Genomic DNA, 18,050 nt, shown 5'->3' on the forward strand with positions numbered 1-18,050 from the left:
AACATAAGTAACAACACCTTTGAAACTGGTAGCACAGTTTTCAAGGGAAATACTGAGTCATGTAATGTTGTTTACAGAGCTGAGCATTGTTAGAACTGTTCTGAAAACTCAATCCCACAAAAATATTTTCATTAAAAACAAATTTGAATAGCTTTTTATCTGAGATATAGTTGCATTCAATTACTTTGACTTACGCACATTCTTTCATTTTCTCTGTCGTTTGCAAGATCAGATCTGAAACAGATTTTTCCAAATGTAGTAGGCACTGTATTTACAAGCTTTACTGTTTATTTTCCTGGGCTGCCACAAAAGCAGCAGAGGGCGCTGAGCCAATGGACACCGCCCGACTGGTTCTCTGCCTCCCTGCTCTGGATTTTCCCGTCCAGGGATTTCCCACTCTGCCCCAAGGAGGGAGAGCCTTTATAAAGAGCCAGCTGGAACTCTTGTAACAAACCGTTGCACAGCAGCAAGATCTCACTGTGCTTCTTCACAGAAAACAGAAAGCAAACTTTTGAATTTACTTTCTTTATCCAGCAACAGCAATTACAAATGTTTAAGGAGATGGGAAGAGCAAACCAGGCTGTGCTATTAATTTTGTGCGTGTTAAGGACTGGTAAGTTGGGGAAGGTGAGGGTTGGTGGTGCTGGTTTCATTTTTTTAAACTTTGTTAAGTCTAAAGTGACCTAAAATTTGCTGTTTGATCTTTATTTCTCTTTTCTCCAGTTACCTTTTCATTTCAGTGAATACAACTGTCAATTAAGTAGTCCTGTCAAAATGTCAGGAAGCTTTTTTGACATTTACTTTGAGCTTTTCTGTGCTCTGCAATTACTCAGTCGTTTTCCTATTGAGTTTGCTAAAAGATAGTCTAGGAGACAACTGCAGTACATCACTGGATGCTTGACTTTTTATTGTCATTCCTGACAGTAGCAAGCAACTTTGGTACTAAATGTCCTGTTGAAAGTGTTTCTGCTGTTGTCTTTGCTATCTACCTGCTACCTCTCTCCTCAATTGTTACAAAGTTTTAGAATCAGATCCACCTGACAAAAAAGATAAGTTGTGCCAATGCATTTATTTAAATTTGGTTGATGCCATTTTATACATGAGAACTGTCAGTCATCTGAGTCTGTTTTGTCTTTGACAAAAATAGCAATGTTTATGGGATGTTTTGAATATGTAAACCACTGTATGAGCTTTATTAGTTTAACTTCCACACAACCATAAAGTAAAGAAATGAAGCATAAAGACCTCATGTAACAGTAGAACATGAGAAGAAACAGGGAAATAAAAGCTGAGAAATCTGCTGAATTGATGTATGTTTTCCCTTTTGTAGTTAAAGCTTTTGAAATGGAAATTATACCTGCTGAGAGAATTGTGGCACAGATTGGAGGCACACTCATATTCACATGCAATACTACTGGCTGTGCATCACCAAGTTTTTCCTGGAGAACCCAGATGGACAGCCCCCTTGGAGGAAAAGTCAGAAACCACAGGACATATTCTACATTGACTATGAATCCAGTTGGTGTTGTGAATTCTCATTCTTATCTTTGTACTGTCATATGTGGTGAGAGAGGGAAAAAGGAGAAGAGTGTCAAAGTTGAACTTTACTGTAAGTAAAAATGTAAAATTCTCTTTAAATAGTACATGTTGATAGAAAACTCTATAATTGTTTTAGATATTGTGGTTACCAGTTAACTTTTAATTCTAGGATAATGAGTGTTATAGCTCAACATATACTTCCTTCTGAGATTCCTTTATATGTCTGTTCAGGACACTTTCTTAGCCCTTTTCTGCTTTCGCATTGAAGATTGTATGTACTAATATTATTTAGTCTTGTTTCTGGTAATTCTTAAAATCCAAAATGTGCATTGCTTGAATGCATTCCTAGAGCTGGGAAAATAAAAATCAATGCCTTTGTAGTTTGCAGGAGAATAATTCAGATGTCCAAACCTACCAGCACAGAAAACAGGATCGCACTAGTGCATGGATTGCTCTCAATGCCTATAGTTAAGCAGCTGTATCACTGCCTAGGTGCCATGCTAATCTTACTAATCTTTTGTGATCATGTTTCAACAGTTGTACAAATAAACTTCCTGTTAGTATATGTACTGCTGATAAAGGACCTGTAGGTCTTCAGATCAAGTTATGTCTCGTAATAATGTTGATAGAATGTCATGTTCTGAGCACCTATAAAATCAAGGTATTTGGTGTCTGGATCTTGCTCTTATGTTGACCCTACTATTCTTCTCTGCTAGTCTAAAAAAATTGATTTTGTTCTTTTAGCTTTCCCCAGTGATCCTATCATTGACATCAGCCCATCCTTAGTTGCTGGAGAACCAGCCCCTGTCATCTGTAAAATTCCGGATGTATATCCTTCTCATCACCTGGAAGTTCTCCTAAAGAAAGATGGACAGGTTCTTCATGAGGAATATTTTTTGGACGATGACAGCACCAATACAGAGACCAAAACTGTGACATATACATTTCATCCCATGGCTGAAGATGCTGGGAAAGAGATTACCTGTGTGGCCAGGTTACCAATTGTTGATATGGATTTTGAACCCAAAGAAAGAACATCTTCTCAGAAACTTAATGTAAATTGTAAGTATTTTTGTACAAGGGCTTTGGCTAGTTCAGCTTTCAAAGCTGCAAGTAAAACATCTTACTAATTCTGGAAAAATGATCCCACTGTGCTACTGGGATACATATTTTTTTTTTCTTGGTATTCTGTGACATGTACCTCTAGAAAAGCTAGTGTTAGAGATGTGCATATCATTCTTCATTTACCACTGATCTTGTCTTCCTTTTGTTTTATTACAGTTGGTCCACAAAATACTGTCATTACTGCATCTCCAAGCAACTCACCAATGGAAGGAGACTCTCTGAACCTCACTTGTGTGACTCAGAGTGACCCACCAGCACAAATAGTTTGGAGTAAATATTTGGCTGAAGAAAGCATTCAGCATCTGATAAAAAACAATGTTCTTTTTATTCCCCGTGTCCATTTCAATGATTCAGGACGGTACATCTGTGAAGTAATTAATCTGGTAACTAATAAAACAGAGGAAGCAACTGTGAACATTGTTATACAAGGTACAAGTCTGTTTGAGTTTCACTTGTATTATCCAGTACCTAACTGGCTGATCTCTGTTAGCTTGGAGGATGCTGAAACACTGAAAATTAGGGAAATACGGGGCTTTCCTTTTTACGTATTCAGGACTCAGCTTCAATTTAAGGCTGGTTCTCATGTGCTGTAGTTTTTCTTTCTATATTTAATTTTCAGCTAATTCTCTCAGTACTGCTGTTGTGCATGCACAGTTCAGTACATTTCCCACAATGCAACACTATAAGTCACAAAAGAGTCTGAGAAAGTGGTGGGGACACACACACTTATTTCTGTGAAATGTAATGTGCATACCAGTTTCACAGGGACATCACAGTCTCCTTCTTCGAACTAGTAGTTTTAGTCATTAGCATTAAATTTAATAGGCATTTAATGGTAAAACTGTTTTGGACTTAATAATATTGTTGTGATATTTTGTGATTGATTGATTGATTGATTGATTGGCTGCTACTGTTTTGACAGAGCTAAAAGTCTTAGATTGAGTCTGGGGTCAAAACCAAAATAAACAGATTCTTGAGCAAGCAATTCATGCTTTCTTAAAACCTTCTCCATCTTTAGAACATTTGCATTACTCTAACAGCTTTTTCTTTTGTCATGCAGGTGCTCCAGTCATCACAGAACTCTCCATTGAACCTTCTACAACAGTTCAGGAAGGACAAAATGTCTCCATACAATGTTCTGCTGAAAGCAACCCTCCTCCCAAGATAATTCTAAGGAGAAAATCTGACAATGCAGACATAGGGACTTCTAGTGCCAGAAGTATTTTTCTTCCATCTGTGATGTTCCAAAATGGAGGAGACTATGAATGTGTAGCAGAAAATAAGTATGGGAACAGTAAAAGTGAAATCACACTTAATGTGAAATGTAAGTATGTGTAAAGTTTTCCCAGTCATTTAAAAATAGTTAGTTCTTCAGTGATAAATATAATCATCAAATTAAATGAAGAGAGAGCAAAGAATCATCACATTCCTCTGCTTTTCCCTGAGAAAGGAGCAGTGCTGATGAACAAAACAAAGTCATGAAATCATTAATGTGATGACAGTCTTTAGTAGAGATCTGAATGAGTGAGAAACTGATCTACATGGTTAGAGGTATTTGGTTGGAATGTCTGGGCTATGGAGGGTTTGTACAGAAACTCTGATACCATGTCCTTTACTTTTGTTTTGGGAATGAAAAAGAAATTAGCTTTGGGAGGGTGACAGTCTAGTGTCCAATAGGACATGTTGGATCCATCTCTAAATAATCCAGTGATGATTAACTGTAGGCCTCTTCCTTTCAGATGGACCAAAGAATACAATGATCACTGTTTTCCCTGCTGCTCTTAAAGAAGGGGAAACTGTGACAATGAAATGTACTAGTTCTGGTAATCCAGCTCCTGTGATCTCCTGGAAGAAAAAGAAGGCCACCGGGGAGTCTGAGGAAATTTCTAAAAATGCAACTATAACTATACACAACTTGAAAAGTCAAGATCTGGGGCTTTATGAATGTGAAGCTTATAATCAATTTGGCAAGGAAGAAAAAGCTGTGGAATTATATGTTCAAGGTTTGTAGAACAAGATGGAAAACAAGTTTTTTTGGTTTATGTATTTTAGGTCCAGATCTTCTTGAAGAATGAAGTAATTGTGTCTTTGATGTCAGTGGAGTTAAAAGGTGGTCCTAATATCACTAAGTGATTTAGGAAGCTTTAAACAATGAAGTATGAAGTCTGCCTTAATACAGATAGATTATGAAAAGTTCTTAAGTCGGTGGGGCATCCATCAGTCATCCCAACTGCCAAGTGTAAGCATGAAGTAAAGAGGACATGCAGTGCCTGCAAGGAAATATCCTTCCATGCAGGCCTTTCAGTGGATTTTTGCATAACAAAGACTCAAGGAGACTACATGCTGAAGCTGCTCTATGGAAGCGCTGTATTCCAGCTCTTTGCTTCTTCCCTAAGCTGCTACAAGAAATGCTGATTCCTCAACTTAGTTGGAATGATAGCGAAGTTTCATTTTCAATAATAATCAGACTTCTCTGCTTTAGCTCTGCTGCTTCTGCCTATTGCATAGCAACAGTGTCTTGCTTAGGGATCACTTCTGCCACCAATTCAGCTCTCTTCCCTGTTCTTTACTATTTTTATAGCTGCACGAAAAAATACACTTTTGATTTCTCCTTCAAGCAAAGTGAAACAAGGACAAAGTGTTACTATTCCTTGCACATCTGCAGATGTTACATCTCTTAGGACTAGTCTGTAAAAGAAAGTTGGTGATGGGTTCACAACCCTTGAAACAGTAGATAGCAAATATAGCACAGACAAGGCTCAGCTAAGGGATGCAGGAAAATACACATGCATACAGTTAATGAACTGGGGGAGCAGTCTCAGCACATAGTACTTGTGTCAAAGGTTAGTTAATATAACTGCTGTGCAGAGTTCATACTAGGATTTGTTTTACACAGAGTGACATCTTAAGTTTCATTAAGAATGAATTGTCTTTAAAAAATCTGACATGAGTTGCACAGGTTCTTGTCATAAGTGATGGGGTCTTAATGCTAATGAAAACTTGTGCCAAAATAGCAGATGCATAAAATAATTGCTGCTTCAAATTTTTTTGTATTTCCACTTCATCTTTTGAAAACAGGATATAAAATTGCAGAGCCTTGTGAAAAAAAAATAGAAATACAGTTCTAGGACTCCTTCCTTTGCCTTTTCTATTTCTCTTCTGTTGAAAGAGGGCATTAGCCTCTGGGTTTGTTGGTCTGTGCCCTTTCATGAACTCAAACAAACAAACATTGATTTTGAAATAAGAGAACAAGAGGCTCCATATAATGTAAAAGTTATGCAACATACTCTGTCTGTTGATAAAATGTTCTTTTTGCCAGCTGCTGTTGGCTTCAGTGGGGAAGGATAGCTGGTGTCAGAGCAGAGTCTAAAGCTATGGACTCAACTACTACAGTGGCTCCATTAACTGGATTCGTATTTTGCATGTAAAAGTTGCTGATGCCTCATCAGTTCTGCTTCTGTTTGTTGCTAAATCCTGCCTTGAATTTCTTTTCAGTTCCTCTCCAAAATATTAATGTGTTAGTATATCCATCAGAAAATGTTAAAAAAGTAGAAAATATCTCTGTTACATGTAGCACATATAGCCTCAGAGACAGTCCTGAAAAAAAGCCCATCAGGAGAAATTATTCTGCCACCAGTGAATGGAAACTTTATACTCTGCAGTGTCATCAAAAATTATACAAGCATATACTCCTCCATATTTTCAGTAAGGTTGGAACAACATTACAGAGATTGAGATAGCTGTTGTGGGTAGCTGGGTCTATTGCCTTAAACCTATTTTTTTTGTATGTTTTGGTGAAATTTGTATCAAGGTGGGCACAACTAGTTCATAGCTGATCCTTGCATGGCAGTTCTGTGGTTAACCTGAAAAAAAACCCTCACCCAAAATCACACCAAACAGCCTAGTCAGAGCAAGCTGTATTTTAACCTCCTTTCAGTGGGGCTGTCATTGTCTTGCTTAGTTGAGTTGGTGTGGTAGCTTTAAGGATAGGGCCAAAAAAAGGTGATTCCTGGCTGCATTTCTGTTCACATGCTTGGACAATGAGGCTAATCCAGAGAAGATTGTGTTTCACAAAAAATCTAAATATTGAGCTTTTAAAACATGGTCTTCCCCTTAAAGAATGAATTTCAGGAGGTTGAAATGTACCCAAATGTTTCCTGGGTAAAATATGTGGTATTCCTCTTGTGTTCTTTGTGAATTTCATGGTACTCTTCATTATAGATGATATCAGAGATAGGTTTGAACTTGCATAGCAAATTCAAGACCAAGATAGTGGCTAGGAATTAAAGTATGTAATATGAAGAAAGAAAAAAATAATTAAGGAAAACTCAAAAAGTATGCTTTGTGCATGAAAACAGAAATATGTTCCAAATGAAAGTCATTAATAAGACTGCTTTTACACTGATACACATGTATCTGTTTCAACCAATATTTACACTTTTTTTTCTCCTTTTGTCTCCATTTTCAGCAAGATTGGAAGAACCAGATCAGATGATCCCATTCATTATTGCATTCTCATCTGTAGCAGCAGTAGCAGTTCCTGCAGCTGCCATTTTGATCTACGTGTCAAGACAAGCAAAGATCAATGGATCCTACAGTCTTGTAAAAGCACTCAGGTTGAAAGTTTGATCATGTGAATATAAGTGTTTAGTTGATAATAAGCACTTTTATTTATTGCTGTGACTGGTTCTACCCTTCAGTAGCAAATGAGTGACTTAAGAACAGCGCCATGTGATAGCAAATGGGCTTATTTTCATGTTCTCATAAGTGTTTTGGTATTTAAATTAAAGGAAGAGCTAGAATCCTGACCTAGAAATTGGTAAATCATTTCTGTGTTGAAGCATTCTGAACAAAGAGTTCTGTGAAGAACTAGGTTTGTACATAGTGTATAATTTGTGTTATAAATATGTTCAACTAAATATCAGTTTGTAAAACTTTTCTTATTGCAACTGTACAGAGAAATTTTGTTAATTCAAAGACATAAATCAATATTGCTTGAGCTGATCAGGTGATTTTTATTTTGTATTACTCTGCAGCATGAATGTTTTTTAATATAATTTGTCTGGTTGTGGTAATGTTTGGAAAATATTCTCTTTTCACTGATATTGCCATAAACTATACCTTCAATGACATTACACAATGGGCTATGCATTTCTAACAAATTTAAACTAATTTTAGCCTTTGAGTCTTTGGGTCATTTGCAAAACATTTTATTTTAAATATTATTCAAAATCTGCGGTTATAATCCTGGAAGTTCTAGCAATGCTAAGGTATTCTTGCTGGCTTCAATCATTCTCAGATCAATGTCAGAATTCCGTTATTTTGTGATGAGCCATATCAGACCTTTCTTGTAAAATATAAGGGCACTGTAAATATGCTTTACAGATTTCCACTGCAAAATAAAACTACCAGCAGATTTCTTTGTCTAAATCCCCCTAGTGATGCTTGTTTAAGATTATGCCAGAACACACATTTCTGTGGAAGGAAATTGTCCCTGGCAGCAGCAGTTGTGGATGTCATGGGAAAGACACAAACAAGGCCGGAAGTCTCGAGGCATAGGCAGGGGCACAGGCAAAATCTGTGCACCTCAGCAATGGTGGGTGAGTTGTTGCCTGAAGAAATGCCCTTCCCAAGCTCCTCACTGTGAAAATCTAAACCACATGCTTGACAATTTCCCTTTTAACAGAGAACTGTCTGCATGCTTCCCTCGGGTTGGCGCTTCTTTCACCACACACTTTCCAGAGCTGGCAAAATGGCTGTGAAAATGGTGAACTTCCAGTGCAGAGGCAAAGATGGAGGGAAGGGGAGGTGGAATTTGATAGTATTCCTCCTTTCCTCCCTTCTCCTGACTAGCAGTGGTGCTTTGACTGATCTGGGTGCTGATGTTCAGCACCAAAGGCAAAGCTGTGGGAGGTGCAGGCGCTGTGGCTGAGAGGTTGAAATGCGTCCTGATGCACTGTGGCCTGATCCACTGTGCTAGGCAAGGAAGGTTTGGGGGCCTGGCACCTCCAAACTTGCACACAAGAAGCTCAAGCAGAGATATGTGAAAAGAATATGTCTACATTATACACATGGTGACAACTGCTGCCAACAGCAATGCAAATGTGAGTGCTGGCTCTGGCATGTGGCAGTGGTGCACATCTCCCATGTTTTTTCATAGTGTGTTCAGCAGTGTTTTGTGCACAGAAAATTAGTTCATGCAGGATGTCTATCTAGATTGGAAAGGGAGGCTTGGAAAGTGGGGGTGTACCAGAAAAATGGGAGAGCAGTGTGGACTTGGCTTGGAGGAATGTGAGCATGCAGTAGGAGGGTGAAGAAAAGATTGAAGACAGAGGAGGAGGAGAGCTTTGACAGGCCCATGACATAAATTTCTTGGAGGTGGTGCCAGGCATATTTATTCAGAATAATGTCAGGCCTGTCTCAGTGCTGTCTTGTGAATAAACCAGAAAGCATGATTTTTTGCTCTGTGCAAAACTTTGGTGCACACACATTTGCCTAATCAGTGAGGTTCTGGTGTCTGTATTGCAGGAAGGATAGCTAGGAAAGAGACAGAGAAGGAGGACTGGAAAACAGGGCAAATAAAAATGCCTGGGACTTTCCAGTTTGGAGAGAGAATGCTGAAGGAGGAGGCGTTCTGATTGATGTTTTCCAAATTGTGAAAGCAGTTGATAGCAAACAACAGATGCAAAACTATTTGCTAAATCATGCAGTTCTGGAACTACAGGATGTGCACACTAAGGAGGAAGTGTTTTAACAAAAATAATAGAACAGTATTTTTTCCCAGGGTGAATGTCAATCTACTGGAAGCTGCTGCAGAAGGGTCAGGGGGATAACAGTATCAATTGGTTCAAAAGCAGAATGGAAAAAATAATGGGCTAAAGGTCCATAAAAAACCCAAAAGGGAGTAGACAGAAATGCACTGTACAACGTCCCTTATTCAGTGGCCGTTGATGCTGAGCAATCCTCAGGATACATACCAGAGAAAGGGGCCAGTGTATGACATCCTGAAATAGTGTCTTTCACTGCTGTAGAGATCCTGGGGTTCGGGGGTTACTGGTGAGACCCACCAAGGTATGCCTTGCCTTCTTACTCCTCCTCTGAGCAGCCTTGGGCCAGATCTTGCAGAAGGGGCATAAAAGTTCCTGTGCTGTTTTTCCCCCTCCTGTGGACTGAAAAGATGAAAGATGGGTGGGAGAGAAATAGGAGCCATCTTACAACAGTGCTTTAGTGCTTGAGTAGTCTTTACTGGAAATTCCTCCACTAGTTTCCAGAATTTTTTCAGCTGTTGGTTTTGTCAGTATTTCTGATACAGATATGTCCTTGTGGCTTGTCTGCCCTCTCAGGACCTCAATTGAGGTGATAAGTGATTTAAGTCAATAGAAGTTGCCCCTGGACTTCAACAGGGCCAGCTTTCCTCCCAGAAACGTTAAGTGAATAGAAAGAATTTCTAGTGTCCATTTTAGGAGAGGTTGCTCTTGTGTTGGCAGTGAGTTCCTAGCAGTGAAATCACAAAGAAGGGTCTTGCCAGGGGATTTCCTGTCCTGCTGTCTCGGTGTTTTCCAGGGAACTTAATGCTATCAGTACAAGCTTGTCTTATGAAGGTTTAAAGTTCACAGTCAAATAACTTCTCTTTTTTATTTAAAACTACAGAAGGAATATTGCTTCTCCTTACACAGTTTCTCATCAAGCAACTTGCAGAGCCTCTGCCCTGGCAAAAAGCCATGAACAGCAGCTCCAGCCCAGCAAGTCTAAGGCTGGAGGTCTAGGTAAGAATCCCTGTCACAGGGCCTGCCTTTATGATCAAGAAAGTGGTCTGTAAAGTAAAGAGCTGACAGATCCTATCAGGTTTTCTCTATAAAGTCACCTCACAAGTTATAGATTTGCATTTTCCCCTGTCTGATCTTTGCTCAAGCATAGCTTTGTCTTTTCCTCTTCAGGAGTTTAGCCCAAAAATACCACTGGGCAATATTTGTATGAGTCTGGATTTTAAAGAGTGATTGCAAATTCTCACTCCCTGAAGTCAGTTTAGGATATATTCTTTCATGAAAGGCTCAAACTGGAAAAGATACATATTTTAAATGTCTCCAAGAATGCTTTCAAATAATTTTTAAAGTATACTGAGGGGGACAGTTAATATCCCATGAGAGAGGTGCTGTTATAGGCTGGAGATAACACTGGTGGCTTGTATTTGAAGGGGCAGGCTGCTGCTGTTTTCAGGGACTAGCAGGCTGATCAGGATATTTATTTAAGGCCAAGTGATGATCTGGTATCTATGAACAGGGCAGGCCATTCAGCTCCATGGACTTGCTGCTGTGCTGGACCACATAACTTCTTTAAGGAGATATGTTCCCCTATAAGGGATCTGATCTGGAAATTCCTCACAGAGAGTTTGCAAATGTCCTTGGTTATCAGTGGTGCCCTGCCTGTGATATATACATGGCCTACTTCCTTATCCAATTTTTCTGTCCTTTTGCACAGTTCTATCCAAATGATCATTGCATGCTGTAATCAATCTCTTGTTTCTTTGATAAAATAAACACAGAGGACTGTTGGAAGCCTACATTTATCAGGTCTTTTCTACAGCAGTAAATAATCCTTGTAGTTTTTTCTAAATCCCTTCCAGCACTACACATATCTTTTAACATGAGACAAAAAACTTTGTCAAACCAACCAGTCTGAATTTTACCTAGACCATGCAGTTTAGCAATCAAAACCTGACAGAATTTTTGACATTATACTCAGTTTGAAGGCCACTTCACATTTAAGAAAGAAGTGAGAGGAGTGGTTATATCAGGGGAACTCACTTTCATGTTCCATTGTCTGTTGTGAAGCTCAACAGTTTTTAAGCCTCGCAATCTTTTGGGATCCACATGCTACGTATCCTGCCACCAAAGTAGTGCAAGTTATGTTACCAGAAATATGGAAATTCTTGTGAAAAGAGTAATGTGCTTTGCTGTTAGCTGCCAGGCATCTCAGCATAGCAGTGTTTTGTTCCAAGTACCTGGGTACCTGCCAGGTACAAAAGCAGGGGATCTCCTGCCTTCCCTCTGCCCTTCTCACCTGAAGGGTCCTTCTGGTGCTGCTGAAGTGCACAGAATGGCCAAACATGTGACTATGAGATGCAGGGCTGAGAAGTTCCCCTTGTTTATGAGGTCCTTGGTTCCTCTCAGTGGTTCTGCTATGTTTAAGGTTCATTGCAAATTGAACAAGAGAAACATTTTTTTGACAGGTTGAAAATTTACCCTTTGAAGGCACCTATTACTTTTTGCAATGGAAAGAAATTGGGACATTTAAATCTGAAGATTTATTTTTTCAAAACAAAAAATTATATTTTATAAATAGATGTGATAGGGGGTCTGGGACTTGGTGCTTATGTGACTCGAAGGAGGACAATAATTACTTATTTTTTAATTGCAGTAATAAATGCTATATCCATGTGTTAAAAGAGACAGGAGCATATGAAGAAAGTCAAAGTAATATCATTTTACTGTAATCCTCTTTGCTGTGTGTGATTGCAAAAACTAAAATGTTCTGTCCTAATGCTGCTGGTTTTTTCTCTTAAATATTTTTCCTTTCCTTTTGAATGAGAGGCAGATATGGGACATCTGCTCTCAGAAGCTGAAAGAAATGGTGGCATATGATGTTCCAACACAGATGTCATGTCTTGAACACTCCCACATACTTCCAACTGTTATACTTCATGTTGTTCTTTCATATTTATTGGAGATTTCCAGTGATGGAGACTATCAGTTTTACAGTGATGTAACTTTGAGACACTGTTACCAGTTGAGCCACAGAACCTCTTTGCTAGTCAGAGCTGGTGGATTAAACTAGATTTTTACATTTCCAGGCACTTGGTGTACAGGGCAGCAAACAGCACTTGACCCTTTGGCACCACTGCTAACATGCAGCTGAATATAGAACTTCAGAGCATGGGGCTGTGATATTTACTTGGCTTTCAACTAATGTGCTCAAACAACAAAATATTACCACAAATGGTGCATTCATTTGCTTGTTTCAATATCAGGAACACATATAAAATAGAATTAAAACACAATTGCATTCAGTTTTTAAAATGACATTGAAAATATATCTGCCATTTTTCTGTTGATTTCCTGTTCAACTAAAATTGGATAGTCTGTCCCTTCATTTATATCCAAGCATCTAAACAGTTGAGTGAGATAAGAAAGCATGACTCTTCACTGTTGAATAATCATTTAGGCACTCATATCTCAAAACCATGCAGAAATAAATATTTTAGTGAGCTAATTTAGGTTTTGTAGATAAGCTCTGGGAAAAAGGAAAGAAAATTTCCTCCTTACAAAGAAAATGAAGTTCCAGCACCACACTATTGTTGAGGCTTTTGTTCTAGTTCATAATCACAATTGTCTGGGTGCTGATAACAGAGCAGGGATGGAGCAAATAGCAAGATTTTGTTTGTATTGATTAAAAATCACCTCTTTTGGGAAATCGTGACAATGTTGGCATAAGTCACTTTTCCCAAGTTGCCTGAAGGGAAGTAAAGAGCAGGAACATGGCAGAATCAGGCTCTGCTTGCTTTGTCTGACAGCTGAAAGAATGGTATATCTGTAGAAGCAGATAAAGAAATTAAAAGAATGCAGGAGAATGTATTTCCACATCTAAAGGTAATATCCTAGGCTAAAATTCCGTGTTCAAAACTCAAATGTACTGAAATATCCCATTTATTTTTTTGTATGTATAAACTTTTCATCAGAACTTAATTCTTCCCTCTGTTTTCCTTTTAGTAGTGTCTGTATGTCAAGCTGAGGCTTTTAACTAGCAGCAGGTAAAATGGAATGCCTAAAAATGCTGTAAAATCAACAAGCATGGTAATATGCTCTCTAAATGCACTCCCAGCCTCCAGCTCCTTTGAAGCTCAGGAGTTTCCTGAGTCAGAGGTTTCTTCACTGCACTTAGCAACTTGCAAGGGGGTTGGTTTTTGTCACTTGAAATTATGTAAATCCACAGCATGCACAACATCTTTGTTTTCAAGAGAAGAAGCACTGCTTTGCTGAGTTTGAGATCTTATGGTGGTATGTTTGGGAGCTTTTGAAATTCCTGCGTTACACTGTTTTAGTTTGTGTTCTTTCCAAAATGGAAGAAAGTGAGAGAAGGCTTGAGCCATCTTTCAACACTGAGCTATCTAGATTTCTAGATAATGTCTGGGACACCAGAGAATGTAGTGTGAAGAACTCTGCACAGCATTGCCACAAGCTGTCAACAGCAGGAGAGAAGGATTTGGCAGGGATCCCACAACCTAGCTGGAGAGCTGAATGTTCAAGACCTATTAAGAGGTAATTCTGCATACAATTTATATTGCCAATTACTGCATTTAACATGGTACAGGTGAGTAATCAATTAATTTCATATTTGAAGAACTGTCACTTAGATATTCAATATTCAAATACAATGGAGCAGGGGATGTCTGTGACAGTTATGTTCAAGACTAGCAGGAGCAAGACCAGCCTGCTCTTGTTCTTTGCAAACAAAATGAAAGCCTTTCCAATCCTTTCCACAAAAACTCTGGGAAAAAATTTGTGGTGAGTTACTGAGATTAGAGGAGAGACTAATGTTTTTGGTATGTAGAAATCTGGAGACCAGAGAGTATTAATGAATAGCTGATGCATTGTTAATTGTCCTACTCTTATTTAAATAAGAGTAATAATAAAACATGGTAAAGACTAAAACAGGTAAGAGAGAAATATGTGCAATCTTACTGAATTGGTAGAACATTTTAAAAAACTTCTAGAATTTTGTAAAAGATTGTTTACATAGGTATTGTTTCCACTGTTAATGACAAAAATTTAATTTCAAGGTAGCATTTTGTACGATTTATCAAAATGAATATGCGAAACAATAGGCCAATAGCATGAAACACAGATGAAACAAGAGATTCTTTTGTTGGAGCCTCTGAAGAGTGTGTAATCAGAGCTCAAGTCTATGACACTTGAAAAGAAAAACTGTCAGTTCTGAACCACCAGATTAACATCCTTGCCTGTACTTAAAAGATGAATACCTCTTTTCATTTATCTTTCCTGCAGTTGAACTGTCAAGAACAGACATCTTGAAAGCCTGTTTTTTGAGTGTCTTAAAAGAGCCATCCTGGGGCTGGAAAGAGACAGAAGTCTGCAGTCTAAAGGAATGTAGTGCAGTGCACCTTCTAGGTCACCCTGAGATTATGGCCCAAACAAATTGTACAAAGAAGTATCTTAAATTTTATTTTATCTGCTTGGCCAACCTAATTCTTGATAATTTGATTTCCAAACATTCAAGAGGTCACAATTAGACTGAGTTAAAGCAAGACTTTTTCAAAAAATACACTCATGACAGGTTTAAAAGACAAAGTATGAGAAATTTTGGGGCAAATGCAGTCCTACTTTTCTGTGCCATTTAATCTGTTTTGCAGTTTGAAGTTTTTAAGATGCAGATATATCTAAGTACTGATGCTAGGTAAAAAAAATGCATCTTAGAAGCGAGAAGTGTGTTTCTGGACTGATAGAAGCCTTTCAATATTCCTGCAGTCATCAGAGATTAGGGAGAACACAGAGCCAGTTCCTTCTCAGAGGTGAACAGTAAAAAGACAAGGGGATATGGCCAAAACATGTGACAAGGGAAGTTCCAGTTGTGTGTGAGCAACAAATGCATGCTGAGGGTGGTTCAGCAGCCAGAGCAGGACCTCTGCAGCTGTAGGACCTCTGCCCTTGGGGGTTTTTACAATTCAGGTGAAAAAGACTATGATCAGTGTAATCTAACTGTAAAGTTTGCCCTGCTTTCAGTGAAACACTGGACTTGATTGTCTCCTGTGATCATCCCTGCCTAAATTTTTCTGTAACTATGCATGACAGAGACTTCCATGAGATACCATTGTGTTTTTGATAAGGAGCAGTCTAATTCCCATACAAGGTCAGATGAAAGCTATTCAAGCAGACACTGATAATAAGCAATAAGCAGCAACCAAAGTTTCACAGGAGGATGTAAGAAAAATCCCTGAAGACAGATTTAGGACCAGCTGCTTCTATAGTATTAAGGTGGGGTTTTTTTCACCTGATACATATTGCCTAAATGCAGGCATAGGACTCAGTCTGTCCTCCAAATAATGGCATAGTTATAAGTCTAAAAGTCCAGTCATTTCATGACTCCTTTTTAAGTGCTCTCCCAATTACTTCCTGTGGAAAAGAGTTGCACAGTTTAATAAGACGCTTTGTGAAGGGTATTTCCTTTGATAGGTTTAAAATGTTTCTCCTTTTTGTCCTCTTGTTTCTGAATAATCTGTCATGCTTTCTAAAACCTCTAGTGCAGTGTCACCTTTCATAAACACGTCAGTGTGATACTTTCTATTCCAAAGGAAGCTTCATCATTTACTTACCTTAAAGGAGCTATAATATTTCTTGGATTATTCTGCATCTCATTCCTCACATTGCAATATTTTTGGGATACTGTTGTCTTAAGCTGACATGGTCTGGCTGATATCCATAGTTTCCACTCCCAATCACCCATAGTAAGCCAAAAAAGGGGTCTACTCCTTACAGAAAACTAATTTCTCATCCAGCCCTCCCTTTTTTCTTTTTTTCGGGTCAGTTTTGATTGGATCAGATCCTGAATTAATCCAATTGCTATATCACCCTGTGTTTAGTTAGGTTGGTGCAGCCAAGGGAGAGGTGGTGACTATCATGATGAAGACAGAGCCATCTCTTCTGCTCTTGCATCAGTTGAAAGTGTCTGTGACTCCTGCTAGCTGATTTTTTTTAACCTGCTAGCTGATTTTTTTTAACCTTCTCTGCTGAGAAGCACACTCAGCAGAGACTTTTACTGCACCTAGAACAGTGATTTTTAATTGCCTATTTATTAATAACTTCATCTAAATGGTCATTGTTCAACATGTCAGCAAAAATTTCCTGTGGAAAGGAAGTGGAAAGCAGTTGGCTGGTCTCTGGAAGTCTTTGGTATTTACAAAGCCTGACCTGGATTTTCCAAGTAAGTTGACTGAAAAATATTTTCCATTTCCCAGAGGAGTTTCAGTGTATTTGATAACCACATTTAGGACTTCCCGTAGAGTATCCTTGATTGAAAAGCATATGCAAGTAAATCTGTATCCCCAGAAAGAGTTTAAGATTGCCTTAACATTCTTTTAAGTGCAAAGACCTGTACTAAAGGTTAATGAGACCATCAGATCACACAGGATACAGAATTCAGCCTCTACAAAGGAAGATGTGATGATGGACTATATCTCTGCTACAACTGCCCTGCAGTGCTTTGCAGCCATATCCTTTTCCACCTTGTTGCAAATGGCAATTTAGGATCAGCCATGCATAAATCACCAATATCAGCAAAAGCCCATGAAAACATAGATTTGCTCATCATGGAAAGTTCTAAGAAGCTTTGCTGTAAGGCAAAGTAAAATATTCTGGTTTTAATAAATAAGCATTGAGTAAAAGAGAAATTTTCACTTCTTGTTCAGTATTAGTTACAGAAAGTACCTCTTCTGCTCCTTTCCTGTTTGAAAATTCTCACTTGTGCATCTGCTCTAGATTGAAGGTGTGTGACTGTTTCAGTCACATCCCATGAACTCCAGTGCTTCCCTGTGTTATTGGTGTAACACCTCTTCAGTGGCTTCCACCTCATCAACTCTCTTAACCAAGAGTCCAGCTGGGTGAAACAAGAGGACAGCAGCACAAACCCAGGGCTTGTGCACCATCCATCATGGTGTCCTCTGCCCCTGGAGAAAGCTGCAGTCTGGAACTAGGACCTCTTGCTAAGGAACCCAGGGAGCACATACAGTGCTGTAGGTGAATGGGTGCTCTGAGTTGCTCTCAGCAGTTTTGCTGTACAAATGATACATATTGGTATGTCAGCATCTTCCCAGCATTGTTTTGAAACAGCAAGTTGGTTAAGAACACATTTTGTTCCTGTTGTCTTGTATTATCACTCTCTTGCTCCTGTTGTCTTGTATTATCACTCTCTTGCTCAACAATAAAAAATGCGAAAACCCCCAAAACTTTATGTCAAAATCCATGAGTTGAGCACATAAATCTGCAAATAGTTGCTGTTTGTATTCCTACTCTCTTGTCATAAAGAAATTGCTTAGGAAATAAATTTCCATGATAACCTAGAGTCAGCTGCTTTACACACATATATGTGTAACATATATATATATATATGTATGTGTGTAACATTCATGGCAACCAGCAGCAGTTCCTTTTTAGAGGAGCATAACTCCAGTGTGATCTACCAGCCATCCTTGCAGCTATTTCATCCCCTGACCTAAATTTGGGAGTTTGTCATCACCACAAACACTACTACTCTTTGCTTCTAAGATTAAAGGGGGAAATAATGTCTCTATCTGCATGCAGTTGTAAAGCTGTGCC

General features: G+C 38.7%; 1 protein-coding gene across 1 annotated transcript; it reads left to right on the plus strand.

Annotated features, from left to right (window-relative positions):
* Nucleotides 1-408: 408 nt before the first annotated feature.
* On the plus strand, nucleotides 409-8,094 carry VCAM1 (vascular cell adhesion molecule 1). Its single transcript, XM_058808397.1, has 7 exons — nucleotides 409-613; nucleotides 1,331-1,609; nucleotides 2,284-2,601; nucleotides 2,821-3,093; nucleotides 3,725-3,988; nucleotides 4,404-4,667; nucleotides 7,133-8,094. The coding sequence occupies exons 1-7, from the start codon at nucleotides 550-552 to the stop codon at nucleotides 7,291-7,293; spliced, it is 1,623 nt and encodes a 540-aa protein (XP_058664380.1). The 5' UTR covers nucleotides 409-549; the 3' UTR covers nucleotides 7,294-8,094.
* The last annotated feature ends 9,956 nt before the right edge of the window (nucleotides 8,095-18,050 follow it).

The sequence above is a fragment of the Ammospiza caudacuta genome, chromosome 7, assembly GCF_027887145.1.
Source record: "Ammospiza caudacuta isolate bAmmCau1 chromosome 7, bAmmCau1.pri, whole genome shotgun sequence".
NCBI lineage: Eukaryota > Metazoa > Chordata > Aves > Passeriformes > Passerellidae > Ammospiza > Ammospiza caudacuta.